This window comes from Carettochelys insculpta, chromosome 10 (genome assembly GCF_033958435.1).
Source record: "Carettochelys insculpta isolate YL-2023 chromosome 10, ASM3395843v1, whole genome shotgun sequence".
NCBI classification, from domain to species: domain Eukaryota; kingdom Metazoa; phylum Chordata; order Testudines; family Carettochelyidae; genus Carettochelys; species Carettochelys insculpta.
In genome coordinates, this window is record NC_134146.1 from 9,561,391 (window position 1) to 9,586,619 (window position 25,229).

General features: G+C 42.7%; 1 protein-coding gene across 2 annotated transcripts; it reads right to left on the reverse strand.

Moving 5' to 3' along the window:
* Window positions 1–269: 269 nt before the first annotated feature.
* On the reverse strand, window positions 270–23,389 carry PARL (presenilin associated rhomboid like). Of its 2 annotated transcripts, XM_075004146.1 has the most exons (10): window positions 23,273–23,389; window positions 18,133–18,325; window positions 17,000–17,140; window positions 15,661–15,709; window positions 13,124–13,219; window positions 11,630–11,779; window positions 11,025–11,095; window positions 9,601–9,702; window positions 6,113–6,210; window positions 270–2,028 (listed from the first exon to the last, which is right to left on the reverse strand). In XM_075004146.1, exons 1-10 carry the CDS (start codon window positions 23,341–23,343, stop codon window positions 1,914–1,916), a joined length of 1,086 nt encoding a protein of 361 aa, XP_074860247.1. In that variant the 5' UTR covers window positions 23,344–23,389; the 3' UTR covers window positions 270–1,913. The 2 variants fall into 2 exon arrangements, with proteins under 2 accessions (XP_074860247.1, XP_074860248.1); XM_075004147.1 differs by lacking the exon at window positions 13,124–13,219.
* Window positions 23,390–25,229: the final 1,840 nt, after the last annotated feature.

The window sequence follows — 25,229 nt, forward strand, 5'->3', positions numbered from 1 at the left end:
CAGGGTGGTTAAATATTGAAATAAATTGCCTACAGAGGTTGTGGAATCTCCGTCATTGGAGATTTTTAAGAGCAGGTTAGACAGACATCTGCTGGAGATGGTCTAGACAGTGCTTGTCCCTGCCATGAGGGCAGGGGACCAGACTCTGTGATCTCTCCAGGTTCCTTCCAGTCTAGTGTTCTAAGACTCTATAAACAGGGTTCCCTTAGGAAACCTGAGTTATGCAGAAGTAAAATAAGGAATAGATTCATAGCACCACCCTTATGATCTGTGGCCACGATGTTCCAAAATAAGGGGTATTTATTTATTATGTAATATAAAATCAGAAAATGACACTCATGGCAAATGGCAACTTTAGATTTCCTTACTGCAGCATTCAAATCCATCAATGTATTTTGTATCACAATATAAACACCTGTTTTATAACACCAAGTGACAAAGACTGTAACTGAGTTTAAGCAGCATACGTTGGTAAGGAGATGATATTTGTTTCATGATCTATCTTTTAATACATTTGGTATTTGCATCAGCTTTAGTTTGCCAATAGGAAAAGCAGACATTACATGTATTTTCTACAATGCCTCATTACAAAAGTAAAAAGTTTACATTTTATTTTTACTTATTGTAATCAAAAACATTCTCATCCCGGTGTAACCCATCAAGCAAAGAAGGGTAACTGGTTTATTAGGGCCTTGATCCTGCAAATTACTTCTTCCAGGCAAACCTTTGTGCCCCACTGCAATTAGGGCTCCTGGCAGGGATGTGCCTGGCATGGCTACACTTACAGGGTCGGGGCCCAGATTAGGCATTTGCAAAACAACCCTGCCCTCCCTCACCAGACTTCTGTACAGTATTTACACAATAGGAACAATTTTCATTCTTGTGGTCCACCCCATGTCAATCTCAAATTTTTACAGTTATTTCCAGTTGTCAAAGAGTGCCTGTCATGAGAAAAACAAACAGAAGTTGCTGCTACTACTTACTGTTCTCATCCTCAGCCTCCACTGGCACGCTTAGAGCCATATACTATTTTCAAGGCCTCAATATAATTTTAAGTGAAACTATAGGACTGGGAAGATTTCAAAAAATGCAGTTCATTGGGGAGAGAAATGTTGAAGGTGGAATGTCTCCTGTGATAACTCATGGCAAAAATATCCACACATGACACGGGACATTTAGCTAATAGCATGCAACGGGACAAATAAATCCTCCCGTGACAAATTATAAATCCATGAGTTGATCATGTCTTGGAAGTAGAAAGAACCAACAGCTAGAATACATTGAACAAGAGTCTGCCATCAAAGCTTAAGCCAGACTCTTAACATTATTATGTAGTTTTGCTAAGTGTCAATGCTCCTGTATTTCTCAGAGTCATAAAATTTATGGTCAGAAGGGACCATTAAATCATCTGCTCTGACCGCTCTTATAAGACAGGCCATTACATTGCAATCACCTATTCCTGTAACTAAGTCTAATACCTTATTTGCAAAAGCGTATTCAAAAAAGGTCTTGACTGAAGATATCAAGAGAGGGTGGCACTATCATCCTTTGGTAGTTTGTTTCAATGGTTAATCACCATCACTATTAAACAAAAATCCATGTTTAATTTCTTATTTGAATGTGCCTGGTTCAGCTTCCAGACACTAAATTGAAAATGTTTTTTTTCTTGTCAAGTTATTTAACGGGAAGCACATCTTTACTTCATAAACCGATCACATATAAACTTTATTGTTTGAACAGTGTCATTTCATTCTCTACCAAACTGCATATATTTGCAAGTGTAGCTTACATTAGAAACAACACATCCTAAGAGATTTTCAACGGAGCTGCAAAAAATAATTCTAGAACCAATTCACTTTCATGTTTTCAAGTTGCACACCATATTCTGCAGAAGTAGGCTCTGAAATCAGAAATCAGCGAGATTCTCCACCTCCTTTTCCTCGGCTCTTAGACCTCATTTCATGCCAAGCCTTCACCAGCACTTCTCTTTTCTTCCATATGAGTTCATGGCCATAAGTTACATACCACCTAAAAACAAAAACAGATCTTTAAATGAAATTACGTCATGCAAAGCTAAAGCCAAGAAGGAGATAGAACACCAAGGCCGTGTCTACACTGGCACAAAACTTCAAAATGGCCATGCAAATGGACAAATCGAAGATTACTAATGAGGTGCTGAAATGCATATTCAGTGCCTCGTTAGCATGCCACCAGCCACGGATCTTCAAAATTGCTGCTTTTCACTCCCGTGTGGCTTGTCCAGGGGGGCCTTTTCGAAAGGACCCCGCTAACTTCGAAATCCCCTTATTCCTATGAGCTGATAGGAATAAGGGGATTTCGGAGTTGGTGGGGTCCTTTCAAAAAGGACCCCTCTCTGGACGAGGCGCGTGGGAGTGAAAAGCAGCAATTTTGAAGAGCCACAGCCGGTGGCATGCTAATCAGGCACTGAATATGCATTTCAGCACCTCATTAGTAATCTTCAATTTGCACGTCATATCGAAGTTTTGTGCCAGTGTAGACACAACCCGAAGGATGATAACTGGAATATCTGTTAAACAGCATATTAGAAGGGATAACCCAGAAGAATCTGTAATAGGAATAAAGAGGATAAGTTCTGAAAAGAAGTCTGACAAGCTTTCAGAAGAAAATATTGACAACTTCAGGTAAGCTTTCTGATTCCATTTATTCCTAATAACTCGCATAGTTCTATATTTCCCTCTGTCCCCATGCAGCTGAACAGTAGTTAGCACCTCAAATTTCTATCTCCTGTAGAAAAAATTGCCAAAAAATTTGCACCAAATATTACTCAAAAGAATATTATAGCGTATGTTGCGTACATAAATGAATTCCAGTCTTATTGCTGCAGAGGTATTTCCTGATATGCAAGTAAGTTCAGAAAAAATTTGACCAGAGTCACTTCATTTGAAGCAAACTGGCTCCACAAACTGGATGGGTGCAGAAGTAATACATTGGAAGTAATGTTTGTGACACGCAGACACTTAAACATCAGCACCAGGGATTAGCAGAAGGTTATGGGCAGGTTAGAGATTATGGTAGCGAGAACCCAACTGTGCTAGATGAAGCCAGGCAAAATGTTGTCCCCCACAGTTCTTACTAATGGGCCTAAGGATAAATCTTCACTACACAGAAGATCAACCTGGTCAGGTTCTTCTGGGGTTCAGTTTTGCACGCATAAAAGGGACACACAAAAATCGAACTGAGGCTGGCAGTAGACCCCTGTCCTCCTCACTATCATGAGTAAAGGTGCTCAACAGGAGATCTTTTCCTGGTGACCTCACTCTGTGAGGACAGCAGGGTAAATCAATTGTAGATAAGTTGATTTTAGTTATGCAATTGCAGTAGCTAGAATAAGTATCAGAGAGGTAGCCGTGTTAGTCTGTAGCTTCGAGAACAACAAGAAGTCTTGTGGCACCTTACAGACTAACAGATATTTTGGAGAATAAGCTTTTGTGGGCAAAGACCCGCTTCACCAGATGCATGAGTGGGGGCGGGGCTGATGAAGCGGGTCTTTCCCCACGAAAGCTTATTCTCCAAAATATCTGTTAGTCTATAAGGTGCCACAAGACTTGTTGTTGTTCTAGTAGCTAGAATAGTGTATCTACAGTTTACTTTAATGCCTAGTGTAGACCCACCCTCAGTTCTGACTTAAAATAGTTTTGTATCCGCCCTCAGCTCCTGTTAATCAGATTGTCAGTTACACCAAATCATGTAGTCGGCACTGTGGAATGGACAGTTTTCTACAACAGTTTATGTTCATAATGCTCATTTCACCCGTGACCTAATTAGAATATAAACCTAGATCTTCAATAACGAAGTGACTGAACTGGTTATTTACAAGTCTAAAGAATGGGTCCGTATGGCAGAGACAACAAAGGAGAAAGGGAATGGATTGGTGTACATGTGCTTCTGAGGTAACCTTTTCTCAGATTGCCTAAATTTTCTCCCTTCCCTGAGTAATATCAGACATCTGTTCATGATGTTTAAAAAAAGCTGCAGTATAATGAAAGCTAATATAGATAAATCAAAATGACATGTTAGCAACAAATGCTTTAGTGATTTAAGAGAAAAGGTGATGAGGCAAATGCGGCAGCTCAGACTTTGCCAATGTTAAGGAGTCCAACAAACAGTAAAGAGAAAGTGAAATGGAATTTGGAGGGCAAGATGAAAGCATTCACTAATTCTTTTACATTGTATGAATTTCTTGTCAGATAAAAAGAACAACTGTTCTGTTCACAGTGCTAAGAGTCAAGCGGGAGGTGCCGAGGATAATTTACATGTTTCTACAGGACTTTTTAGATGTTTTGATGAGCTACAGTAAACCCTTGAGAAGCATGGATTTCGATTTGCACCTCCCTCTCATTGATGCAAATGAAGTGCAAATCAAAATCACCCCTACCCCCTTTAGTCCCCCCCTCCCCGAGAGAGCCCGGCAGGCACACAGCTGCTTGGGGTGTGGTTTCTCCCAGCTGGGGAGCCTGGCATGCAGGCAGCTGCTTGTGGTGCAGTTGCCCCACAGGTGGGAGAAGCCATGGGCCACATGGCAGTCCCCTCCTCCACATCTCCCAGCTGCCCATTCCCTCAGCCATCCCCCAATTTATGCAAAATTCAATTTATGCAGAGGTTGCCTAGGATGCAACCTCCATGTAAATCGAGGGATTACTATATTTATATACATAACCTGCTGGCCAAACTTTTGGGATTTTCATTGAATTCTTCATGCTCTTGAATAGCAATACTAAGTATCACTTTAAGTATAATAAGTTTCATACTATTAAGCGTGTTAGTTTGACCAGTGGTTCTCAATGGGGTCTCCACAAACCAGTGTCAGGAGTCTGCCATGTAGGACTAGTATTAGACTGACTGGGGCCCATTTGAGCAAGCCAAAGACACAAGCCCCAGTTAGACAATCCCATACTCAATTATAGCAGAGAAAAAGATAATGATTTCCTACATTGTTTCCTACATTTTCTAGGCTACGTCTACACGTGCACCCAACTTCGAAATAGCTTATTTCGATGTTGCGACATCGAAATAGGCTATTTCGATGAATAACGTCTACACGTCCTCCAGGGCTGGCAACGTCGATGTTCAACTTCGACGTTGCTCAGCCCAACATCGAAATAGGCGCAGCGAGGGAACGTCTACACGCCAAAGTAGCACACATCGAAATAAGGGAGCCAGGCACAGCTGCAGACAGGGTCACGGGGCGGACTCAACAGCAAGTCGCTCCCTTAAAGGGCCCCTCCCAGACACACTTTCATTAAACAGTGCAAGATACACAGAGCCAACAACTAGTTGCAGACCCTGTATATGCAGCACGGACCCCCAGCTGCAGCAGCAGCAGCCAGAAGCCCTGGGCTAAGGGCTGCTGCCCACGGTGACCACAGAGCCCCGCAAGGGCTGGAGAGAGAGTATCTCTCAACCCCCCAGCTGATGGCCGCCATGGAGGACCCCGCTATTTCGATGTTGCGGGACGCGGATCGTCTACACGTCCCTACTTCGATGTTGAACGTCGAAGTAGGGCGCTATTCCCATCCCCTCATGGGGTTAGCGACTTCGACGTCTCGCCGCCTAACGTCGATTTCAACTTCGAAATAGCGCCCAACACGTGTAGACGTGACGGGCGCTATTTCGAAGTTACTGCCGCTACTTCGAAGTAGCGTGCACGTGTAGACGCAGCTCTAGTGTTTCAACTCACTTACGGATAACCTTTGAAGGCATCATATAAGGAGATGTATGCCTAGCACTTTATGTACCAATAAGAGTAGTATTGTACACTGTAGGCTTATACTGTATTTATTTGTATTTACTTTCACTGTACTGTACTTATAGAAAACAATTAAAATTTACTTATGGTTAAATTGCCAGTTATTTGAGAGTTCTGGATTACAACAGAAGGCTGAATATGAAAGTTTACTGTACACTGAAACATGGGACGCTTTACTGAGTTAGGCAGGTGAAAACATGTTTTCATTAGTCCATCTGTCCTTCACTGGACTAACGCAGTGGAAGGTTTAAAATAGTTTCTCTTTTTCTAATACAGAATTGTTTGTGTGTAATTGACAAAGGTAATAGGGAACAACAAACTTACATTCCAAACAGAACTCCTCCAAGATGTGCTGCATGGTCAAAAACTTTCCAACCCAGAACAAGCCCTGCAGTATCAATTGCAATTATGGCTTTTAAGGCCTAAAAATGAACAAAGATTGTGTGAGAAGACCCAGCAGTGGTCTCTAATACCCAGCAGTAGGAACACATCATCATTTCCCATTAAGCAAATACTGAAATTATGGAAACATTCCCCATGGCATACAACAGTTCCTACTAGGTAAAGATTTCTCTTGGCATGCTCCAAACCTAGTTCTGCTGTTCTCTAACCAGACAAGATTCATGAAGTCTACTTCTAACTTTAGCCACAGAATAAGAGCGGCTAAGAATGTGATTGTAAATATACATTATTTAAAATACTGTACAGACCTAAAAGTAAATATATTACATTTTAAATAGTACCAGCTTTATTGCAACATCAACCCAGAAAAGGAGGTAAAAGGAATACCAATTAAGGAAGTGCAGCAAGAATCTCATTTGCACATCAGTTCCATACAACAGAAACTGGGAATGGTTGGCCAATTACAAAAGCAGTTTCTCCATTCTTGATGTTCACACCTACACATTAGCTACTGATAATGCGCCACGTCCTCTCTCACTGAAGTGACTTGATTTCATCTCTCTTGATGTTCACAACTCCACATTAACTGCTGATAATGGGCCACATCTTCCGTGACTGAACAGACCTTGTCAGCTCTGGCCCTCCACTCGACCAAGACTCCCTCTTTAAACTCTCCTCTGGAACCGCCCCCCACTTGTACATCTGACGAAGCAGGTCTTTGCCAACCAAAGCTTATGCTCCAAAATATCTTAGTCTATGAGGTGCCACGGGACTTCTTGCTGTTTTTAAAGATCCAGACTAACTCAGCTACTCCTCTGATATAATTCACAATCATTCTTTGCAGTAGCATTCTAGATTTGTATGTCTGTGTTCCCAAATACTCTTCCCCCATCCCTGCCCAGTCATGTGGGTATGTTCCCCTCTGGCTCCTGTAGGGATAAAAGATGAATTAATGAATTATAGCCACCAGTATAACATTAGGTAACCTCATGAATTGTGACCAATTTAGAACTAATTTGTTAGCAGCCTGTTAAGAATTACTTTCAAGAATCTGTTATTTTAACTTTCTTTCATATTTTAACTCAAACACCATTTTAAAAACTCTGTACTGCCTTGACTCTGAACTTAGGTGTAAATCTGTAATTTCACTTGGAAGCATGAATGTGGGGATGTGCGCATTAGGGTCAGTCCCCAAAGCCAGCCTGACTGGACGACCCACTGTCAGCACTGCCTTGACATCTGAAGACCAGTGCAAGTGAGTCCTGCGAAAGAACCCACCTAAGAAAGAGACACAAAAGCCCCCATCAAGAAAAGATCAAAGTTCTATTTGCTGTTAACTGATGACTAACGGTCATACACTGTCCTGGGACAGGACAAGAGCTATGGACTGAAACGCATAAAATGATGGGTGAAAAACTAGAGGATTGGGTCTCATCAGCATCAGAGCATTAGTTCGGAGTGACAGAAGCCCGGCTCCTCATTCCCCCACACGTAACTCACTGGCCAGGGTGTGTGTGTGTAAGAGAGATAATATGCATGGGTATTGTTTATTATATGCATATAATCATATACTAACAATCAATATGGTGTTTTGCCTTATCCCTCAAAAAGATCTTGTACTTGAAAGAATTACACAACACTTTAAAGGGAAGGTCTGGGACTGCATCCTCAACTTCCCATCCAATGAGTATCTACTACTAGTACCCATGCTTGATGAAATCTGAGACCTATTTAAGAACAGAAAATCAGGGTATTCTAGAATGGTTAAGTACTACTGTATAAGCAGAAGTACCGAAACTAATATGTCATCTGTGAGCGGATGCATGTTAACTATCAGCCTTACGACTTAAACGAGTGTGCATGTTTATTGGGTTATACACGAGAAGTAAAATGGGACAACAGAACATGTCATATTTACCATGGTATTAACTAGAATAATCAGCACCTAATTATACTTACTCAGCATTAAGCTAATTGCCTTCGATTCTAATACACAGATTTACACTCTCACTTTTGGACTATAATCGTTAGATTTTGGGGGTGGGGAAGGGACAAAGTAATTAAAGAGAGAGGGATTGAGGTAAAAGCCTATCTCCTTCACCAAAAAGAGTTAGTCCAATAAGATATTACCTCATCCACCATGTCTCCCTAATATTCTGAAACCAACATGGCTACATACAACACTGCAGATAATGGATAGCTAAATTTTATGACGGAGTTATTTTTATTAATTTTTTTTTAACTTTAAAACTACAAATAATTGGGTTTTAGGTGTACATTAAGTTTCAAAATGTAGCTAAATGGTTTTTGGTGGAGGCAGTACAAGAGATTAAACTAATCCAAGGTTTACAGTGAAATAACCCACGTGTTTTTACACTGTTTTAGAGCCACCGAAAGGATGGTAAACTGGACGCTAGAAGAACTCATTAAAGAAACTAGTGGCTTTAGTGCCTCAGGTTATGTCTAAATGTGTCCTCAAGTAACATGTTTCAGAAAAGAGACAACTGAAGGGTTGGTGTAAACATAATACAGATCTGCATAAAAATGTACCACAGAGGCAAGAAGCATCCAAAGCAGGAGAGAAACATCCGCAGCAATGTAATCAGAAATTAGGGATGTAAATGCCTGTTTAATTAGTTAACTGATTAATGTTAAGTTTAACCAATTAAATGGGAGAAGGTGCCATAACCCTAAATGGATGAGGCTTATTGGTTGACCTGTTAGCTGTAAACACCCTATCAGAATTATATTTTTCTGGAAAATTAAATTCTCAAATCTGCCTGTAAAGGTTACTTTGCAGACCACCTCTCTTTCTTCCTCATCCCTGAACTACTTTTTTCCCCACACAATGCATTCAAAGTTGCCTGAAATAACTAACTAGGACTTCAAGTTTACCCCTAACAACCACACCCACACATTCTATGGCACACTTCTGATTAATAATATGTTCCCAAAGTGCTTGTACACAATTTTGTTGCATTTTCACATTGGGATCCAGTTGCCTTTCTCCACCCCACATTTCCCGTAGCTTTAATAATTTGGTTTGAAACAGATCTGCAGGGTGGAATCCAGAAGTTAAGTTCTACAACACAAGAGAGAAAGAGACAAGCAACTGAAAATAAGAGGTTCAATTCTTTATTGCTCTGCACCTTGTTTAGCCATTTATAACAGAAGAGTCAGTGCAGAACTCGACCAAATGATAATGGTGATCCTGTATGCCCACTTTGCCTTGGTGTAAAGACTATACAAAGTTCAGAACAAACATGAATCAGGCCCCACGACTTCAAATAAAAACAAACAAACATAGGGCATGTATTCAGATCAAAATGAGACATGCAGACACTGTTGGGGTGTAGGGAATGAAAAATACTTCATGTATACGATTTCTTCACATACTCAAAGACACTTACACTTCCTGCCGTAAACGTGAACAGTGGAAAAAGTATGATGGATAGCTTTGCTTCTGGAATCTTCGTACATATTACTGCAAGGACAGCCATTATTGCTCCTGACTGAAAATACATTAAAATACATGAAAGTGAGCTATTAAACAGGGAAAAATATCTTGCTGCATGTGGACCTGTTTTGCTTGTTGTTTTTCCTTCCCAAGGTAGCCCTAATAACAAGTCCCAGAGCACAAAGCAGTAAGGTAAATTTACTATAGATATAAATCAAGAAATCATTGCTCTAATTTGAAACCTGGATGTATAAAAAGTTGAACAAATTGCTTCCTACACCCTCACTGGTTGACCTCTAAAAAATAAGTGAACAAGTTGTAACCTTTTCTGAAACCCATGCCATTTGCAACAATAATAAATAATCAATATTAATATAGTGCCTCTCATCCCAATGAACTTCAGAAGTATACATGCAACAATGCTGACATACAGTTGCGGCTAAAGTGAAAGCCACTGCTCAGTTTAAAGATAACCCAAGCAAAACCCCTGCTCTAACATCACAAGCCCATAGGCTCTTACAAGCATATGAAGGGACAGGAACCTCAACCTGTATGCAATTTTGTGTGCTACATATGAACATCTGATCAATGAGAAATTTACTCTGTAGCAAATACAAACAATTTGCAGGTTAGTTGAACAGTATGTGGATGGCATTAACTAAAATTCAATGTACAATCAGCTGGGGATATAGTAGTTTAACAAGTTCCTACCACCATTTGAAAAACAAAACCATTTTTAAAGCCAAATCATTACAGGAATAAAACCTTCAAAAAACTTAAATCTTAACCCAGCAGTAAATTCACTTTTACCTTACTGAAAGTTGAATACATTAAAACTTACCAACGTTTGATAGCAAGTATTTTCGTTTAGAAAAACTGAAGCAGAAGAGAAAATGAACACAGCACTCCTGTCAACTGATTGACCATGCTCAAGCAAAAGTTTTCTATTTTTGGGAAGCAAGTTGTTGGGAGACATTTCACCAGCACCATTTGTTAATATCTGCAAGTATCCCTGATCATATGAGCTCTTCAAAAAGCACATAATTTTCAGTAAGTAGAGAATAATTATGCATTACAGTTGCATGTAACATTTATAAACTAATGAATTCCTTTCTACAACTTCTCTTACAAATGGTCCTACTGCTAAGCATTAATTTACAACCCATTAGCATTTAGTAACATCTGGTGCCAAAGGCTCAGAAAAATAACCCCATTCTGGTACAGGAATGACTGTTTGTTCACTCTCAATGCTGAGAAACTCTGCCTGCCTTCCCAAGTCAACACATCCCTGATTTCTAAACAAGCTGTGGAACACGGTGCTTTCGACTTTTTAGTAATGCAATGGGATTTGGGTATTTTAAAACACAAGCTACTCACAGCTCCAAGTGACGGTTCAAATGTTCTAGTAACCACTTTACTGACATAACTGACAAAAGTGGAGATAACACCTAAAAAAGAAGAAAATACAATTAGAAAACATGCCAGGAGTATAACTGAGGAGCAGAAGCACTAAAACGTCTGAAAGTTTGCATGAATTATCTTGCACAGTAATTTTCTGAGATAGACATGGAGACTAGAAACAGTTATAGTTTTTGTCAGTCATCTCAGGGATGCGATAGGAGTATTAAAAATACACAGTTCAGTAATGAAGCATGAATTAAACGTGGAGCTTGTACTTCGAACACATAAAGCCAAATGCTCCAAAGTGATCAGTGTTCTATTCTGCAGTAGTTCTTTGGGCAAAGACAATTATATTGTTCTTTGTTCAGTGCATTGCCCAATGGAGTCCTGATCCATATTCAGGGCTCACGGATACTATGGCAATACAAATAATCAAAATAAGCACTGTAGTTTGTGTACAACAGTCTATGAGAATGAAGAATCAGTGTCTGCAGACAGAAAAACATATATTAGTTTTTCCTCACTTCCTACCTGCATGTATATGGTCAGGACATTTCTTTAAAGTCTTTTTGAAAAATTACCTGCAGAGAGATACAGGGCTACGAACTGCTCACGTCCCAAAAGAGACATTATACTTGAAGAAAAACTCCAGAGCGCACACATATTTACAGCCATGTGGACGAAAGAGAAATGACTAAAAGTAGATAGCAGCATAGGAGAGCAAAGGACTCCTACAGGAAAGGATAAATACAGAAAATGTTAGTATCACTGGTGTGCATAAGCACTTACAGTATAAGCAAGAGAAAACATCATCATCAGACTCAAATATTTTAATAAGCTTTAAATACATAAGCTGTGAAAAGTGTAATGAACATCAGATTGAGAATGACTGGTGAACCACACAACATATTCTGAGACATTTGTAATCCATGTAAAAGTACATTATACATTTCCTTGTGGAGGAAATTATATGGATTTTTCAAAAGCTTCCATTCCAGTCTTTACAGAGATAGCGAGAAAGTCACTTTTCTTAATTATGAAGGTTTTGTCCAATTATTAGTGCTTATGCTTAGATATAAATGAATATCTTCGTTCTCATTTAAAATTTTTCTAGTCCTTTCATTGCAGTTGTAAAGGTAAACAAATAGAAACCAATCTCTGGTTCGAAGACTGAAAGTTTCAGAGAAGCCTAAGTCAACTGGGAGTCCAACTCACTGCAGTTCAGTTAGTTGCCTATTCTCTTCCACTTTCAAAATTCCAGCACAAATATTTGGGTTCTACTTCTACAGGAGTGAGGGGATGAGAAGTACAAGAAGAGTTTCTTCTCTCATGTGTCTTCCACATCCTTCTTTCTATTTTGGAAATGGACCCCAACTGCCTAAGCCTTTAGACCCTACTGCTTAGTTTTTATCAGTCAATATTTTCAAGGCTATTTTATAATGAATGAAAGCTGAGATTCTCCTTCATCTGAAGAAAAGGCCAGCCTCTGTGGATAATGACTTGTTTGAACACCCTCAAACTCACCTGTGAGCATACAATTAATATTATTTAATACTAAGCAAATGCACAATATTCTGGAGGTGCAGTGCTGATCATCTCCTCTGCACTCAGGCCACTAGTTCTTATCAGCAGGAAATATTAATGTTCAAAAATAAAAAAAAACAAAAAAACTTCAAAACAGCTTTATAGAGAACAATACAAATGGTTTGCTTCCTCCCAAAAGAGCAGGAAGCATAATAATCACACCAGGGCTATGACTTCATTCCACTTCAGGAAATTCACCTTTGCAAAGACATGAGCCGTTTGTTGTTCAGCATGGCAACTTGAAGATAGTGACCCTTAAAATCTGGACATTATGATCTCTAGAAAAGCTATTTTTGGAGAAGAAATTGTAAGTTTCCATAAATGTGTTATTTATAATTTATCCCTCCCAAGGTCTGCCTGTTCAGTTGGGCAAAATTGTTTGGGATGGCTAGCATAATTTACTTGCAGCTTCATCTGAAAAACTTTGCCATACTGCCGTGTAGTCTCTCACCCACCTAAAATTTGCACATACATAATTGCTACACACTTACTAGAGGCTGGGTTAGATGTGAAGTAAGTAAACATTGTCCGTTGCATAGAAGGGATTCTCCACAAACAAAATACAAAGACATTTGCAGCTATGATACCTAAGACGACAAAATCCAGTTTGAAGACAAAGTATATCTAGCATTCAAGTAAAAAGCACATGGTAGGAAAGTTTCAGAATTTCAGAACCACATTTACAACAATATCCATGTTTCAAATCTGTTACTCCCATACAACAAATGGAAAAATGAACTGGAATTCAGAAATCTTTACACAGTGAAAACTCTTTAACAGAAGCCAAATTTTGAATCTAAACTAGTGTTGCACAAAAGAAACACAAATACACTGTCCAATCAATCACTTCCAAGAAATCCGCACTAACTACATATTTGACTTTGTAATTTACAACTTGTTTACTTACTAAGTAATTCTGATCACAGTCTAATTTAGGTAGGAATGTAAATGATGAGCACACTGATGAAAGTTTACATCCTTGCATGTTTCCAAGTACTTTGCAGACTCCTAAAACCAAATTAAAATATGGCTGTGGCTCCATAAAGCATATAAAGCTGTTTTTAAAGATATGAATGGATTCTCTTCTAATCTGGAATTCCTGGGGAAGGGGAGCTCATTTCTTTCCTTGAGAAAATCTAGAGTCCCTATTTTCATGACTTATTTGAAAGACTCCTGTTGAATTTAAATTACACAAGTATTTTTTAAGGATAGTTATATCTGAAATTCTCTATTTAGAATCTGTATAACCTACTTTCTTTCAGCTGCTTTTAGCTATAAGAAAACTCTTGTATACTATGGTGCTTTCTTATTAACCAAAAATCTCAGTGCTCAACAATACAAAATTACAGATCTTGGCAAGAAAATTTTGAAAAAAAATTCTACCTTTGTTTTGGTGCAACATGGCAGGTCAATATGTTTGAAACATGTCAATGTATACCAATTAAAGTAGTAAAAATGTATACCAATTTAAAGTAGTAAAGCCCTACTTCACTAGCAATACTGTGGAAACTGCAAATAATGCAGTATTAGATTTCCATCTCAATTTTTACAGTAGAAGCGCTGGGCAGCTGTGAACAGCGGAAAATAACAGAAGAATATCAATGTCCTTTATTACGTTACAAATAATATGGTCCATTATTAGTTTTCCACAATTATCCTTGACTAATTTGCAACTCAGACACAAACTTTTGACCATCGTCTCATAATTTAAGTAGGGCCTTGAATACAATTATTAAACATATATTCAGAATTACCACAGAAACCATGCTAGAAATACTGAATTGAATTTCGTTTAATCACCATGGTTAATATTCTACCTAATTTTTTCACATACAGTATCGATACCACTTTGTTTAGACATAAAAAATGCTTAGCTTGGCTGTTAAGAGTAATCCAGAATATTGTACACAACCAGCCGATTGCACCTTCTATTTAGGTGGAATTCTTTAATGTCGCTACGATTACCCTAGGCATTCGAGACTTAAATGCAATTTAATTTTAGGCTATCAACCAGTTCTTTACGTAAGGTAGAAAGTGGTTAAATCAAATTTAAATATTTTGTCCTTAAAAGACTTACTTTTTCCTCAATAAATATATATTTTATGATAAATGAGAACACATTATTTAGATTCTAATATGATTAATAAAATCTGCTCAGGTACTCAGGAAATTTTTTTTACATACAGCACACAGAGCAAGTTATGCCTATTTTATGGCATTTAACCTCCCTCATCACTTTCTCTTTCATCTAAATAGATATTTACGGGAGCCGTCTATTAATGGAATTTCAGTTATTCTCTATGAAGCAGTCTTTATGTAATCTCCTGTTAAATATAAATATCTGTGTATCACATAAACTCAGATACACAAGATAGCTACCTCCTGTTTGCAACAGTGTGCATGTAGTTGTAAGATTAAGAAGAAGCAGTGAGTTTATGCTGTAACACTTTACTGAGAGAAATTACGTTTCCAGTGTTTCTGATTATGATGCATAAAACTGACGACAAAGTATATGTCAATCAAAAGCAAAACAGACATACATGGCCACTTTACTCAGTATTGTAGTACCCCATAAATCTACGTCTCATGAGAAAGCTGTTAATGGGAAGGATGGGAATATCCAACATGCTTTGTAATGGTACCACTTTCAAGCTCTGGCAAGGTTACAGAAATTTTTTATTATGCTGTTTCTAAAGATACCTCATGCCTAGTTTTTACTGAACTTATACATTATATACAGACAGAGAGAGAGAGAGCGCGAGAGCACGCGCATAAGGAAGATTCTAACACTGCACAATATTCCAATCAAGGGAGTGGAAATTTCAATTTAACATATAAGAAATATGTCCTGAGAAAAGGAATGGGTACCAAAGGCAGATGGGGGAATGAAAATATCTGTACATACATCACTTGCTTTGTTTCTAACAATAGTTAAGCATGGTATAAAAGCCATCTATGGTGACATACTGTACCTGTTTGCCATATTTCTCTTCCTGTGAATGTCTAATACTTGTAAGCTAACACAAACCTGTCATAGTCCGCTGATCCTCACTCAGGCTATTCCACCACTTGTTAATCTGAAAGATAATAAGTAATATTCACTGGCCTCCTAAAATAGCCAGGATCTCAGAACTATCTGAAAGTTTACACATAAATAAAATCAAATTCTTTTTAACAGAAGGATTGAGTGAAAATAAGTTCCTAATATTCACTAGATTGAAAATGAATTTTGTGAAAAGTTGTATTTTCTGTTAATGTATTTTTGAAATCTCCTCTTCCAGTGAAATATCCTGTTCAGGCCCTTCCTTTACAATCCAGTTTCATTCTTAATACAAACTCGGAATAACACACACAGTTATTACCCTGATCAAAGTCATTTGCTGGGGACCAGAAGCTATTCGTCGTGCATCTTTCCCCACCTACTCCACAGCCAGCCAAGGGAGCCAACGTCCTTCTTGCAGATCCCCTAGCCATTTATAAAGAAATCAGCTGACCTGTTGCCAGTTGGGTCTGATAAGGAACAGGGTGGGCTGCCTGGCTCCGAGCTCCTCACCCTTAAAGGGACAGACTATCCCATTATATAGACCGCTGTCATTTTTGCTACACAGAACTAAGAAAAGTTGTTAAAGTGCAAAGAATTTGATATTATACAGTAAAAGAAAATTATTACTGCACTTAACCAACACAAAAGGCAACAGTATACAAGCCTGATTGTGTTTGGTTGATAGCATTGACCACATGGTGGTCTTCTAAGGTTACATTTCTGAAATACATTACATCATATTCTGTAAACCATTAAGCGCCTATTCATATGGGCTACATCTACACAGAAGCATCTGTTGACAGACGTAACTGTCAGAGAACTCTACACAGAACCTGTCAACAGATTGCTGCTACACACAGCTTGCTCTGTCAACAGGGAACTGCCAGAATGGACTGCCTTCTGGTGACAAAACATGGAATGGCAGGTCTTCATACAGGGCTGCCGGTGAACCGGAAGCCCTCTCTGTTGGCAGAAGTGTCTACACAGCACTTCTGCTGACGGTACTCTGTCAACAGATTGTTATGCCTCAATTTTTAGAGGGATAATACTGTCAAGAATTTGTTGACAGAATGCTTTCAATGTGTAGACGCTCCGAGAGCTATGTTGACAGAAGGCCCCTTCAGTCGACAAAACTCTCTAGTGTGGACCCAGCCTGTCGAAAGAACGCTTTGTGTGTGCAGACGCTTCCTGAGTTATGTCAACAGAAGGCCCCTTCTGTCGACAATACTTCCTAGTGTAGACACAGCTACGCAATATTTGTTATTGGAGTCCCATAGTCACATTGAGTACATTGAAATTCACAAGATACTTATGTTTTACATACCTGCTTTCTGAAGTCTCCTTTTTTCTGAGGTCGTAACCTATCCATCCAATCTGCTCGAGCTTCATCAAAATAGTTCTGAAGCCGGGATTTCAGGTATTCATATTGCCAAATAGCAGCTGATCCAAATGCACAGCCTGTAAACTATGTAACAGATGCATTCAAAACCAAAGTCTAATATGGAAGACAAATCCATCTACAATTTTGGGTAAAAAAATATAGCTTATGGTATTCGTGCACTTACACATATTAAAAACATTCAAAAAAGGAGGTTTCTCACTGAATTATAGAGCAATGTTGATTGTATTACACATTATTTAATAAGAGCCTTCTCTTAGGGTTATTTTGAAAGGAATTTCAGATTACTAGTTAGCTTCCAGTTTGTGTCAGTATTAAACAGTACTGTGCTACAAAAATTGAGACTCCTGTTGTAAAATTTCAGGTCAGTGTGCTATATCCTCCGCTCCTTTCTACTTGCTAGGAGAAGTCTTAATTCCCTTTCTTTCTGTTTGGAGGGAGAAGGGAAACAGGCCCCAGAGGATGGGACACTGATTGGGTTGCACCAGGGAAGAGACTCTGACCTTCAAGGATAATTTACAAAGGCTGTAGAGTATATGCAAATAGCTAGCAACTTATTTAACTTCAAGCTGATCTTTGAACCTTATTCCGGAAAGACAGAAGTACAAAAATACTTAGGAATCAATAAGAAACTAGCTGTAGAGTATATGTATGGGAAATACATTCAAAAATATTCTCTTCCTGTAAAAGGCAGCTCCTTTAGGACGGACAACCAAGACAGGCACAGATTACAAAAAATACAGCACTATTTAAGCAGGCACTCCCGGACTAATGGGGTAACAATTTGGTAATATGCCTCCTGGAAGAAATCCAAACCCATCGAAGATAGTGAATTAAAACAGAAAAAAGCATGCTGTGAGAAAACTTTTAAAAAATAAAAGGTACCTTGATGGTGACAGGCGTACAGCCTCATGTAATAAGCTTCTGTGATTAAACAGGATTATTTTTAATGGAATAAATTTGCTTTTCATGCAGAAATTCTATTGCAGTTGCCTGCACAAACAACTCCACAGCAATGCTATTTCTAATATATGTGACATGCTGGAACAAACAATTACCCCAATTGTAAAAAAGAATGGCTTCACAAGACGCTTCAGAGAAGGGGATGTAGTATAATGGATTGTTTCCTCTACTGGGGGAGACAAGCTGCTTTTATGTAGTTTGGAGCGACTTTTTTGGTGTTGTTTTCCTGGTTCAGTCTTTTGTGGCATTCTTTTGAATCCATGTCTCTGCTGTGCATATAAAGTAAATCTAGGAAAAGAAGAAGAAATGTGTGTCATATACAAAGTCAATATTGGCTCAGTCTAAATGCTACCTCTAAACTCAGATCATCTGATTATCTAGATATTATGCAAACTTCATGAATGGGAGCAGAGAGAAGGAGCAATTCTCAGGATATAGGGATGGATCAACTCACTTCTTTACACAGCTGTAAAAAGATGGGCTCTCCTCCTAGCTTGAAAAAAAGAAGATTGAGGGGGGACATGATAGCGGTTTTCAGATATCTTAAAGGGTGTCATAAGGAGGAGGGAGAAAACTTGTTCTTCCTGGCCTCTGAGGAGAGAACAAGAGGCAATGGACTTAAACTGCAGCAAGGGAAGTTTAGGTTGGACATTAGGAAAAAGTTCCTAACTGTCAGGGTGGTCAAGTACTGGAATAAGTTGCCAAGGGAGGTTGTGGAATCTCCCTTGCTGGAGATATTTAAGAACAGAGTAGATAGATGTCTATCAGGGATGGTGTAGATAGTGGTCGGTCCTGCCGTGGGGGCAGGGGACTGGACTCGATGGCCTCTCGAGGCCCCTTCCGGTCCTAGTGTTCTATGATTCTATGATACAGAATTTCCTTGCTTCAGGGATTTACTCTGCCCTTCCCAGAATGGGAAAGCTAATTATCTTGTGTTTGTCTGTCTTGTGTCCATGCCAGCTTGCACAAGGATAGGAAAACTCTATAATCATGGTATCAGCATGAGAAGTGCTGGCATCCTGGTACAACTTTACCTGTTCTTTATAGCATTATGAAACCAACCCAAACAGGTCGTGGTCGAGGACTGAGGAGCTGCTCGGCAGCAGTTTAAGTGTCAGGCCTGGGAACGATCAAGTTATTTTTCTGTTACTTCCTGTGCAAAACATGGCTGCTCATATTGATTCAAGTTAGGCACATGCATGTCACATACACAAGTGTTTGAAAGTTTTACCCTAAGATGTTACCTATAGGGTGGGGCTATGAAGCCCCCTGGAGTGGCGCTGGTATGGAGCCCTACATATGACCCTGCCAACCCAACTGCCTCTCAACTCCTTGCCAACTACTCTGACAGTGGGGAAGGAGGATGGGTATTGAATATACATGAGCAACACATCTTGAAGAATAACAGTTACAAAAGCGAGTAACCATTTTTATTTCTCGGAGTACTTGCTCATATCTACTCAAGTTAGGTGATTCACAAGCTATAGCCAGGAGAAGCAGTTGGAGTCAACATGTCTGACTCAAGGACAGCAGCCCCAAGTGCTGAGTCCCATCCAGACTGTTGCACGACAGCATAATGTGACATGAAAGAGCATACAGAGAATCACATTGCAGCTTGACAGATTTCCTGCAGAGGAACATGAGCTAAGACGACAGCAGAAAAAGCTTGAGATCGTGTAGAATGCACTGTAACAGGCGGGGGATAACCTTAGTAAGGTCGTAGTAAGTTAATACACAGAATGTAATCCAGGAAAAGATGCGCTGCTATGAAACTGGAAGCCATTTCATATGATCACATACGGCCACAAAGAGCCGTGAAGTCTTACAGAAGGGCCAGGTTTTGTTGATGTAGAAGGCAAGTGCCTGTCACACATCGGCTATGTCTACACGTGCCCCAAACTTCAAAATGGCCATGCAAATGGCCATTTCGAAGTTTACTAATGAAGCGCTGAAATGCATATTCAGCGCTTCATTAGCATGCGGGCGGCAGCCGCGCTTCGAAATTGACGCTCCTTGCCGCCGCGTGGCGCGTCCACATGGGGCTCCTTTTCGAAAGGACGCCGCCTACTTCGAAGTCCCCTTATTCCAATGAGCTCATGGGAATAAGGGGACTTCGAAGTAGGCGGCATCCTTTCGAAAAGGAGCCCCGTCTGGACGCGACGCGCAGCAGCAAGGAGCGTCAATTTCGAAGCGCGGCTGCCGCCCGCATGCTAATGAAGCGCTGAATATGCATTTCAGCGCTTCATTAGTAAACTTCGAAATGGCCATTTGCATGGCCATTTCGAAGTTTGGGGCACGTGTAGACACAGCCATCGAGAGAGTGCAGTATCTGCTCCTGCAGGGAGCTATAAAGTTTAGGATAGAAAACAGAAAGGAAAATGTCCTAGCCAATATAAATACCGGAGCCCACTTTTGGAAGGAAAGCTGAGTGAGGGTGGAATTGAACTTTGTCCTTATGGAAAACCAGGTATGGAGGTTCCAACGTGAGGTCCCAGAGCTCAGATACCCTCCTGACAGAGGTGATAGCCACCAGGAAGGCCACAAGAGAGGTAGAGGAGGTAAAACATGGCCAAGGGCTCTTAAGGGGGGACCCAGGAGCACCCAGAGGACCCAGTTAAGGTCCTAGGCAGAAACCGGCCAGACAGTAGGTGGTCCATGCCCTCGAGAAAGTGCTCAACCACGAGACTGCGAAAACAGAACGCCTGCCCTCCCCTGGATGGAAGGCTGAGACAGCCGGCAGGTGGACCTTGAATGAAGAAGAGGCAAGATCTTGTTGCTTCCGAGAAGAAAGGTAAACCAACACCAGTTGGCCAGAGGTGAACTGAGGCATGAGGTCATGCTGATGACATCAGCAGGAGAAACACGTTCACTTAGCCAAGTAAAACTGCCTTGTGGATGGCTTACAGCTGCAAAGAAGGATGTGACACACTTTTTCTGAGCACAAGTGTTCAAAGAGGTTTATTCATGAAGCCACCACACTGAGAGACGAAGGGAGAGAAAGCCCAGGCGGTGATGACGACTGTGGTCTTGCACTATTAGGTCTGGAAGCGGGGAAGTGGAAGAGGAGAAAGCACCAAGAGCTCCATCAGCGTGGGATACCAATGCTGATGAGCCCAAGCTGGAGCTAGCAGGATAACATTCACCATGCCCCTGTGCATCTTGAGGAGCACCTTGTGCATGAGAAGGAGCAGAAGAAAAGGCACAAGGCAGCCTCTAGTCTCACTGAATCTGCTAAAGAGCTGGGGCTCAGGCCCCAGAAGAAGCAGATATTATGACAAGTGAGAGTGCTTTGGGATAAAAAGAGGTCCAGCTGGGGGAAGCCCAACTTTTGGAAGACAGAGTGGGGGACATTCGTGAAAAATAACCACTTGCAAGCAAGGAAACAGTGATTGAGATAGTCCGCTGACCAGTTCTGGACCCCCAGGCGATATGATGCCCAGAGCGTAAGGAGGAGGAGCATGCACCCACAATGGTTGATGTAATACATGACTGTTGTGTTGTCCATTAGGACTGAGACATAGTGGCTGTGGAATTTGGGTAGGAAGGTGAGACATGCAAGGTGAACACCCCAAAGCTTGCGCACACTGATGTGGAGAGAACTCTGCAGACTATATTGCCCAAGTGGTGAGGCACCCTAGATGGGATTCCCAGCACAAAGCAAACACGTCTGTTACTAGAGACATGGTAGGCTGGGGGCCATGAAGGGGAACACAGACCAGCAAGTTCCAGGGTTCTAGCCATCAATGAATTGCATTGGACACATGTTGCAGCACCATGATGACCATGTCCATACCCTAAGTGGTGGGCAGAATAGCCGCAGGAGTGGGCCAAATGGTGATTACAGAGGACAGGATGGATTAGTTGAAGGGAAGAGCAACACTTGAAGGACCCTCCAAAGTTGATGTCTGCCATGGGGTCATCCTACTCAGCAATCTCTTCTATGGGAAGGTTGAGGCTAGAAAAGGTCCTGAGGTCTCCGAAGCTCGCTGGAGGAATACCCGAGACAGAAGTGTCTGCCACTGCCTGACAAGGAGAGGAGCTGGAGACAGCCATTGAGGGGTGCCATCTGCTGCATGTCCCCAGGTTGTTCAGGAGGCAGGGTACAAGGAACCTACCCTCGACGAAATTCAAGGCAGGTTGAGGGTCCAGCTGCAGACAACTAACGGTGGTCTCAGATACCAAGGGAGTAACTGAAGCTGCAAAGAGGGCACAATACACTGTGCCTGGTGATACACTCAGGGTGTCCAAAACTGCCACTGGGGAGTCCCTGTGACACTGGGCAGATGATGGTCCATGGGGTTGAGCAGTCAAAAAGGACTGAGACCTCCTGGAAGGAGCAAAGTGAAACCGAATAGGAAGGCCATGGCAAAGCCAAACCAGCAGGACCCACTGAAGGAGGGTGGCGGCAAGCTGAGCCAAGCCAGGACTGTAAATGCTGATGACACTGGTGTGGCAAGAGAGAGAACAGTGAATCGAGTGGGACCAGCACCGAGAATTAGGAGAACAGGATCAGAATGCTGGATGAGACTGGTGCTGGGAGAGCAACTGATGTTTCTGAGCGGGACCGGGACGCTGCAGGAGACAGGCACCAAGAACAAGACTGATGCGCCAAATGAGACAGGCACTGGAACTGGGACCAACGTGTGGAACTACACCGGCAAGGAGACTGGGACCGGCCTACTAAGCTGGACCATCACAGAGAACAGGAGCTGAGCATCGGGTGGGAAGGATGCTGAGAAGCGCCGCATGTTGAAGGGAATGGGGCAGAGCCAGGGAGTCAGGGCTTAGCAGCAGACTCATCAGCTGGCCCTGGCGGTGAGCTAGGGCATATCTAGGGCTCCGCACGGGCACCACGCAGTAGGCCCCACAGCCGATCGCAGGGGAGCAGGTAGGGTAAAGCTTTCCGCCCGCCCGGGAGAGCTGAGCGAGCCCTCAAGGAAGAGTCCTTGGGGTCAGCTATGGTGGCTGGGGCGCCCCAGTGGCGCGTGGGAGGGGCGGGGAACTGCCTGGCTGGCTCTAAGCACTGCCCCATTAGAGCCCTGCAGGCCTCCCGCGGGATGACTCAGCCCGCCCTAGCCAGGGGCGCGCGCGGCCCCACAGCGTGCCGCTACTCCGGGTGTCGGCGCGCCCCTCACACGGCCCCCCGACGGAGCCTGGGGGCTGGTGGCAGCCCGCAAGGCGGCGGGGCCTCGCCCAGCTACGGGGCGCGTTCCCGGTCCGTCACAGACCCCGTACCTGGGCCCGCGGGAGCGGCAGCCGCCCAGCGCCTCTCGGCAGCACAGCCGGGCCCAGCAGCTCCAAGCCATGTTTCCAGCTCGTTCCGCCCCGCCCTCAAACACTTCCGGAGCACCCGGCCGCCATGTTGCCAGGGCAGCGCGCGGGGCGTGGCGGGGGCAGGGTGCCGGCCGTGCCACCGGACCGGGGAAGAGGAGCCGGCCGTGCGGGAACGGGCCTGCCCGCCGCTCTCGTTGCGCAGAGGCTTCACGATCGTTCCCCAACGCGGCGCAGAGAGCGGTCCTCCCGATGCAGCAGACAGTGGCCGCCGGTGCCGCCATGTTGAGAAGGATATCGGCTGCAGCCCACTCCGGTCGCCATGTTGGGAGGGTCGTCGCCTGCCGGCGCGCTCCTCAGCCACCTCGGCCCTGTTGAGAAGGGCACTTCCGGTATTCCGTGCTCTGCCGAAGCCGCCATGTTGAGCAGGCCGGGCCACATGGTGCCAAATACAGGCAATGGCTTAGCCCAGTGGTTCCCGACACTTCGGCATCACGCCCCTCTTTTGACTTTTTGAGAAACCCTCACATCCCCCACCTCTTCTTTACCACCATCCAACCCCCCTCTTAGCAAAAAATTCAATTCATAACTTCAACACAAAAGCCTCATGTAAAAATGTTATTTAAAATTAAACATACAAACAAATAGTTTTTCTTGGCCCTTTGCGGGTGGTTGGTGCAGCTGACTGAGCCTGTGCCAGCCACCTGCGCACCCGAGACCTGTGCTGACAGAACTGCAGCCAGCCACCTGAGCCCCATGCCGCCAGGGCCAGCTGCTCACCCACCCGCCCAAGCTGCCCAAACCCCACGCTGCTAGGGCCAGCCAGCCGCTTGCCAGCCCAAGCCCCACACTGCTGGGACCAGCCACTCGCCCACCCGCTGCCGAAGCCCGCGTTGCAGGGGCCAGCCGCCAGCCCAAGCCGCCTGAGCCCAGCGATACTGGAGCCGCCCAAGTCCCACAAGCTGTCCGCCCGCTTGAGCGTCTCCCCTCCCACAAAGCCAGGCACCACCAGCCTTGGTGTCTTACCCCATCCCGGTCACCTGAGCCAGGCACCTTCAGACCCCCATCTAACCCCTCCTCCTCTTCCTATCCCTTCCCCCACCCCAACCCATGCTCTCTCACCTTTGCAGAAGGCAGATAGCTTCATGTGGGTCTTCGCCGGCTGCCTGGTTTTATAGCAGCTGTGTTGGGAACCGCTGCTTTGGAGTCTACAAGGCCGCTCAGTCCTACTTTTTGTTCAGCTAATTGTTCAGCCAAAAAGTCAGTTTACATTTGCTGGAGATAATGTTACCACTTCTTGTTTACAGTGTCTCCTGAAGGTGAGAAGAAGTATTCACATGGCACTGTTATAGTTGGCTTGCCAAGATATTTGCATGCCAGATGCTCTAAAGTTTCGTATATCCCTTTATGATTCAACCACCATTTCAGAAGACATAGCTTCATGCTGGTAACAGTCCAAAGCAGTGCAGATTCACACACGTTCATTGTTGTCATCTGAGTCACATACACCCAGCAGAAGTTTGTTTGTCTTTTTGATGGATTTGGTTCTGTAGTTGCCACATCAGAGTGTTGCTCTTTTAAGACTCCTGAAGGCATGCTCCACACCTTTTGAGTTTCAGATTTTGGAAGGCAGTTCAGATTATGGGGAAGTTGGTGGATATACAGTACTTTGACTTTAGCAAAACTTTTGCTACTGGCTCCCACAGTATCCTTGCCAGCAAGTTAAAGAAGTATGGCTTGGATAGATGGACTGTAAAGTGGATAGAAAGCTGGCTAGATTGTCGGGCTCAACAGGTAGTGATCAATGGGTCTGTGTCTGGCTGGTGGCCAGTATGAAGCAGAGTACCCCTAGTGTTGGTTCAGGGTCTGGTTTTGTTTACCATCTTTACGAATGACGTGGAGGAGGGGATGGATTACACAC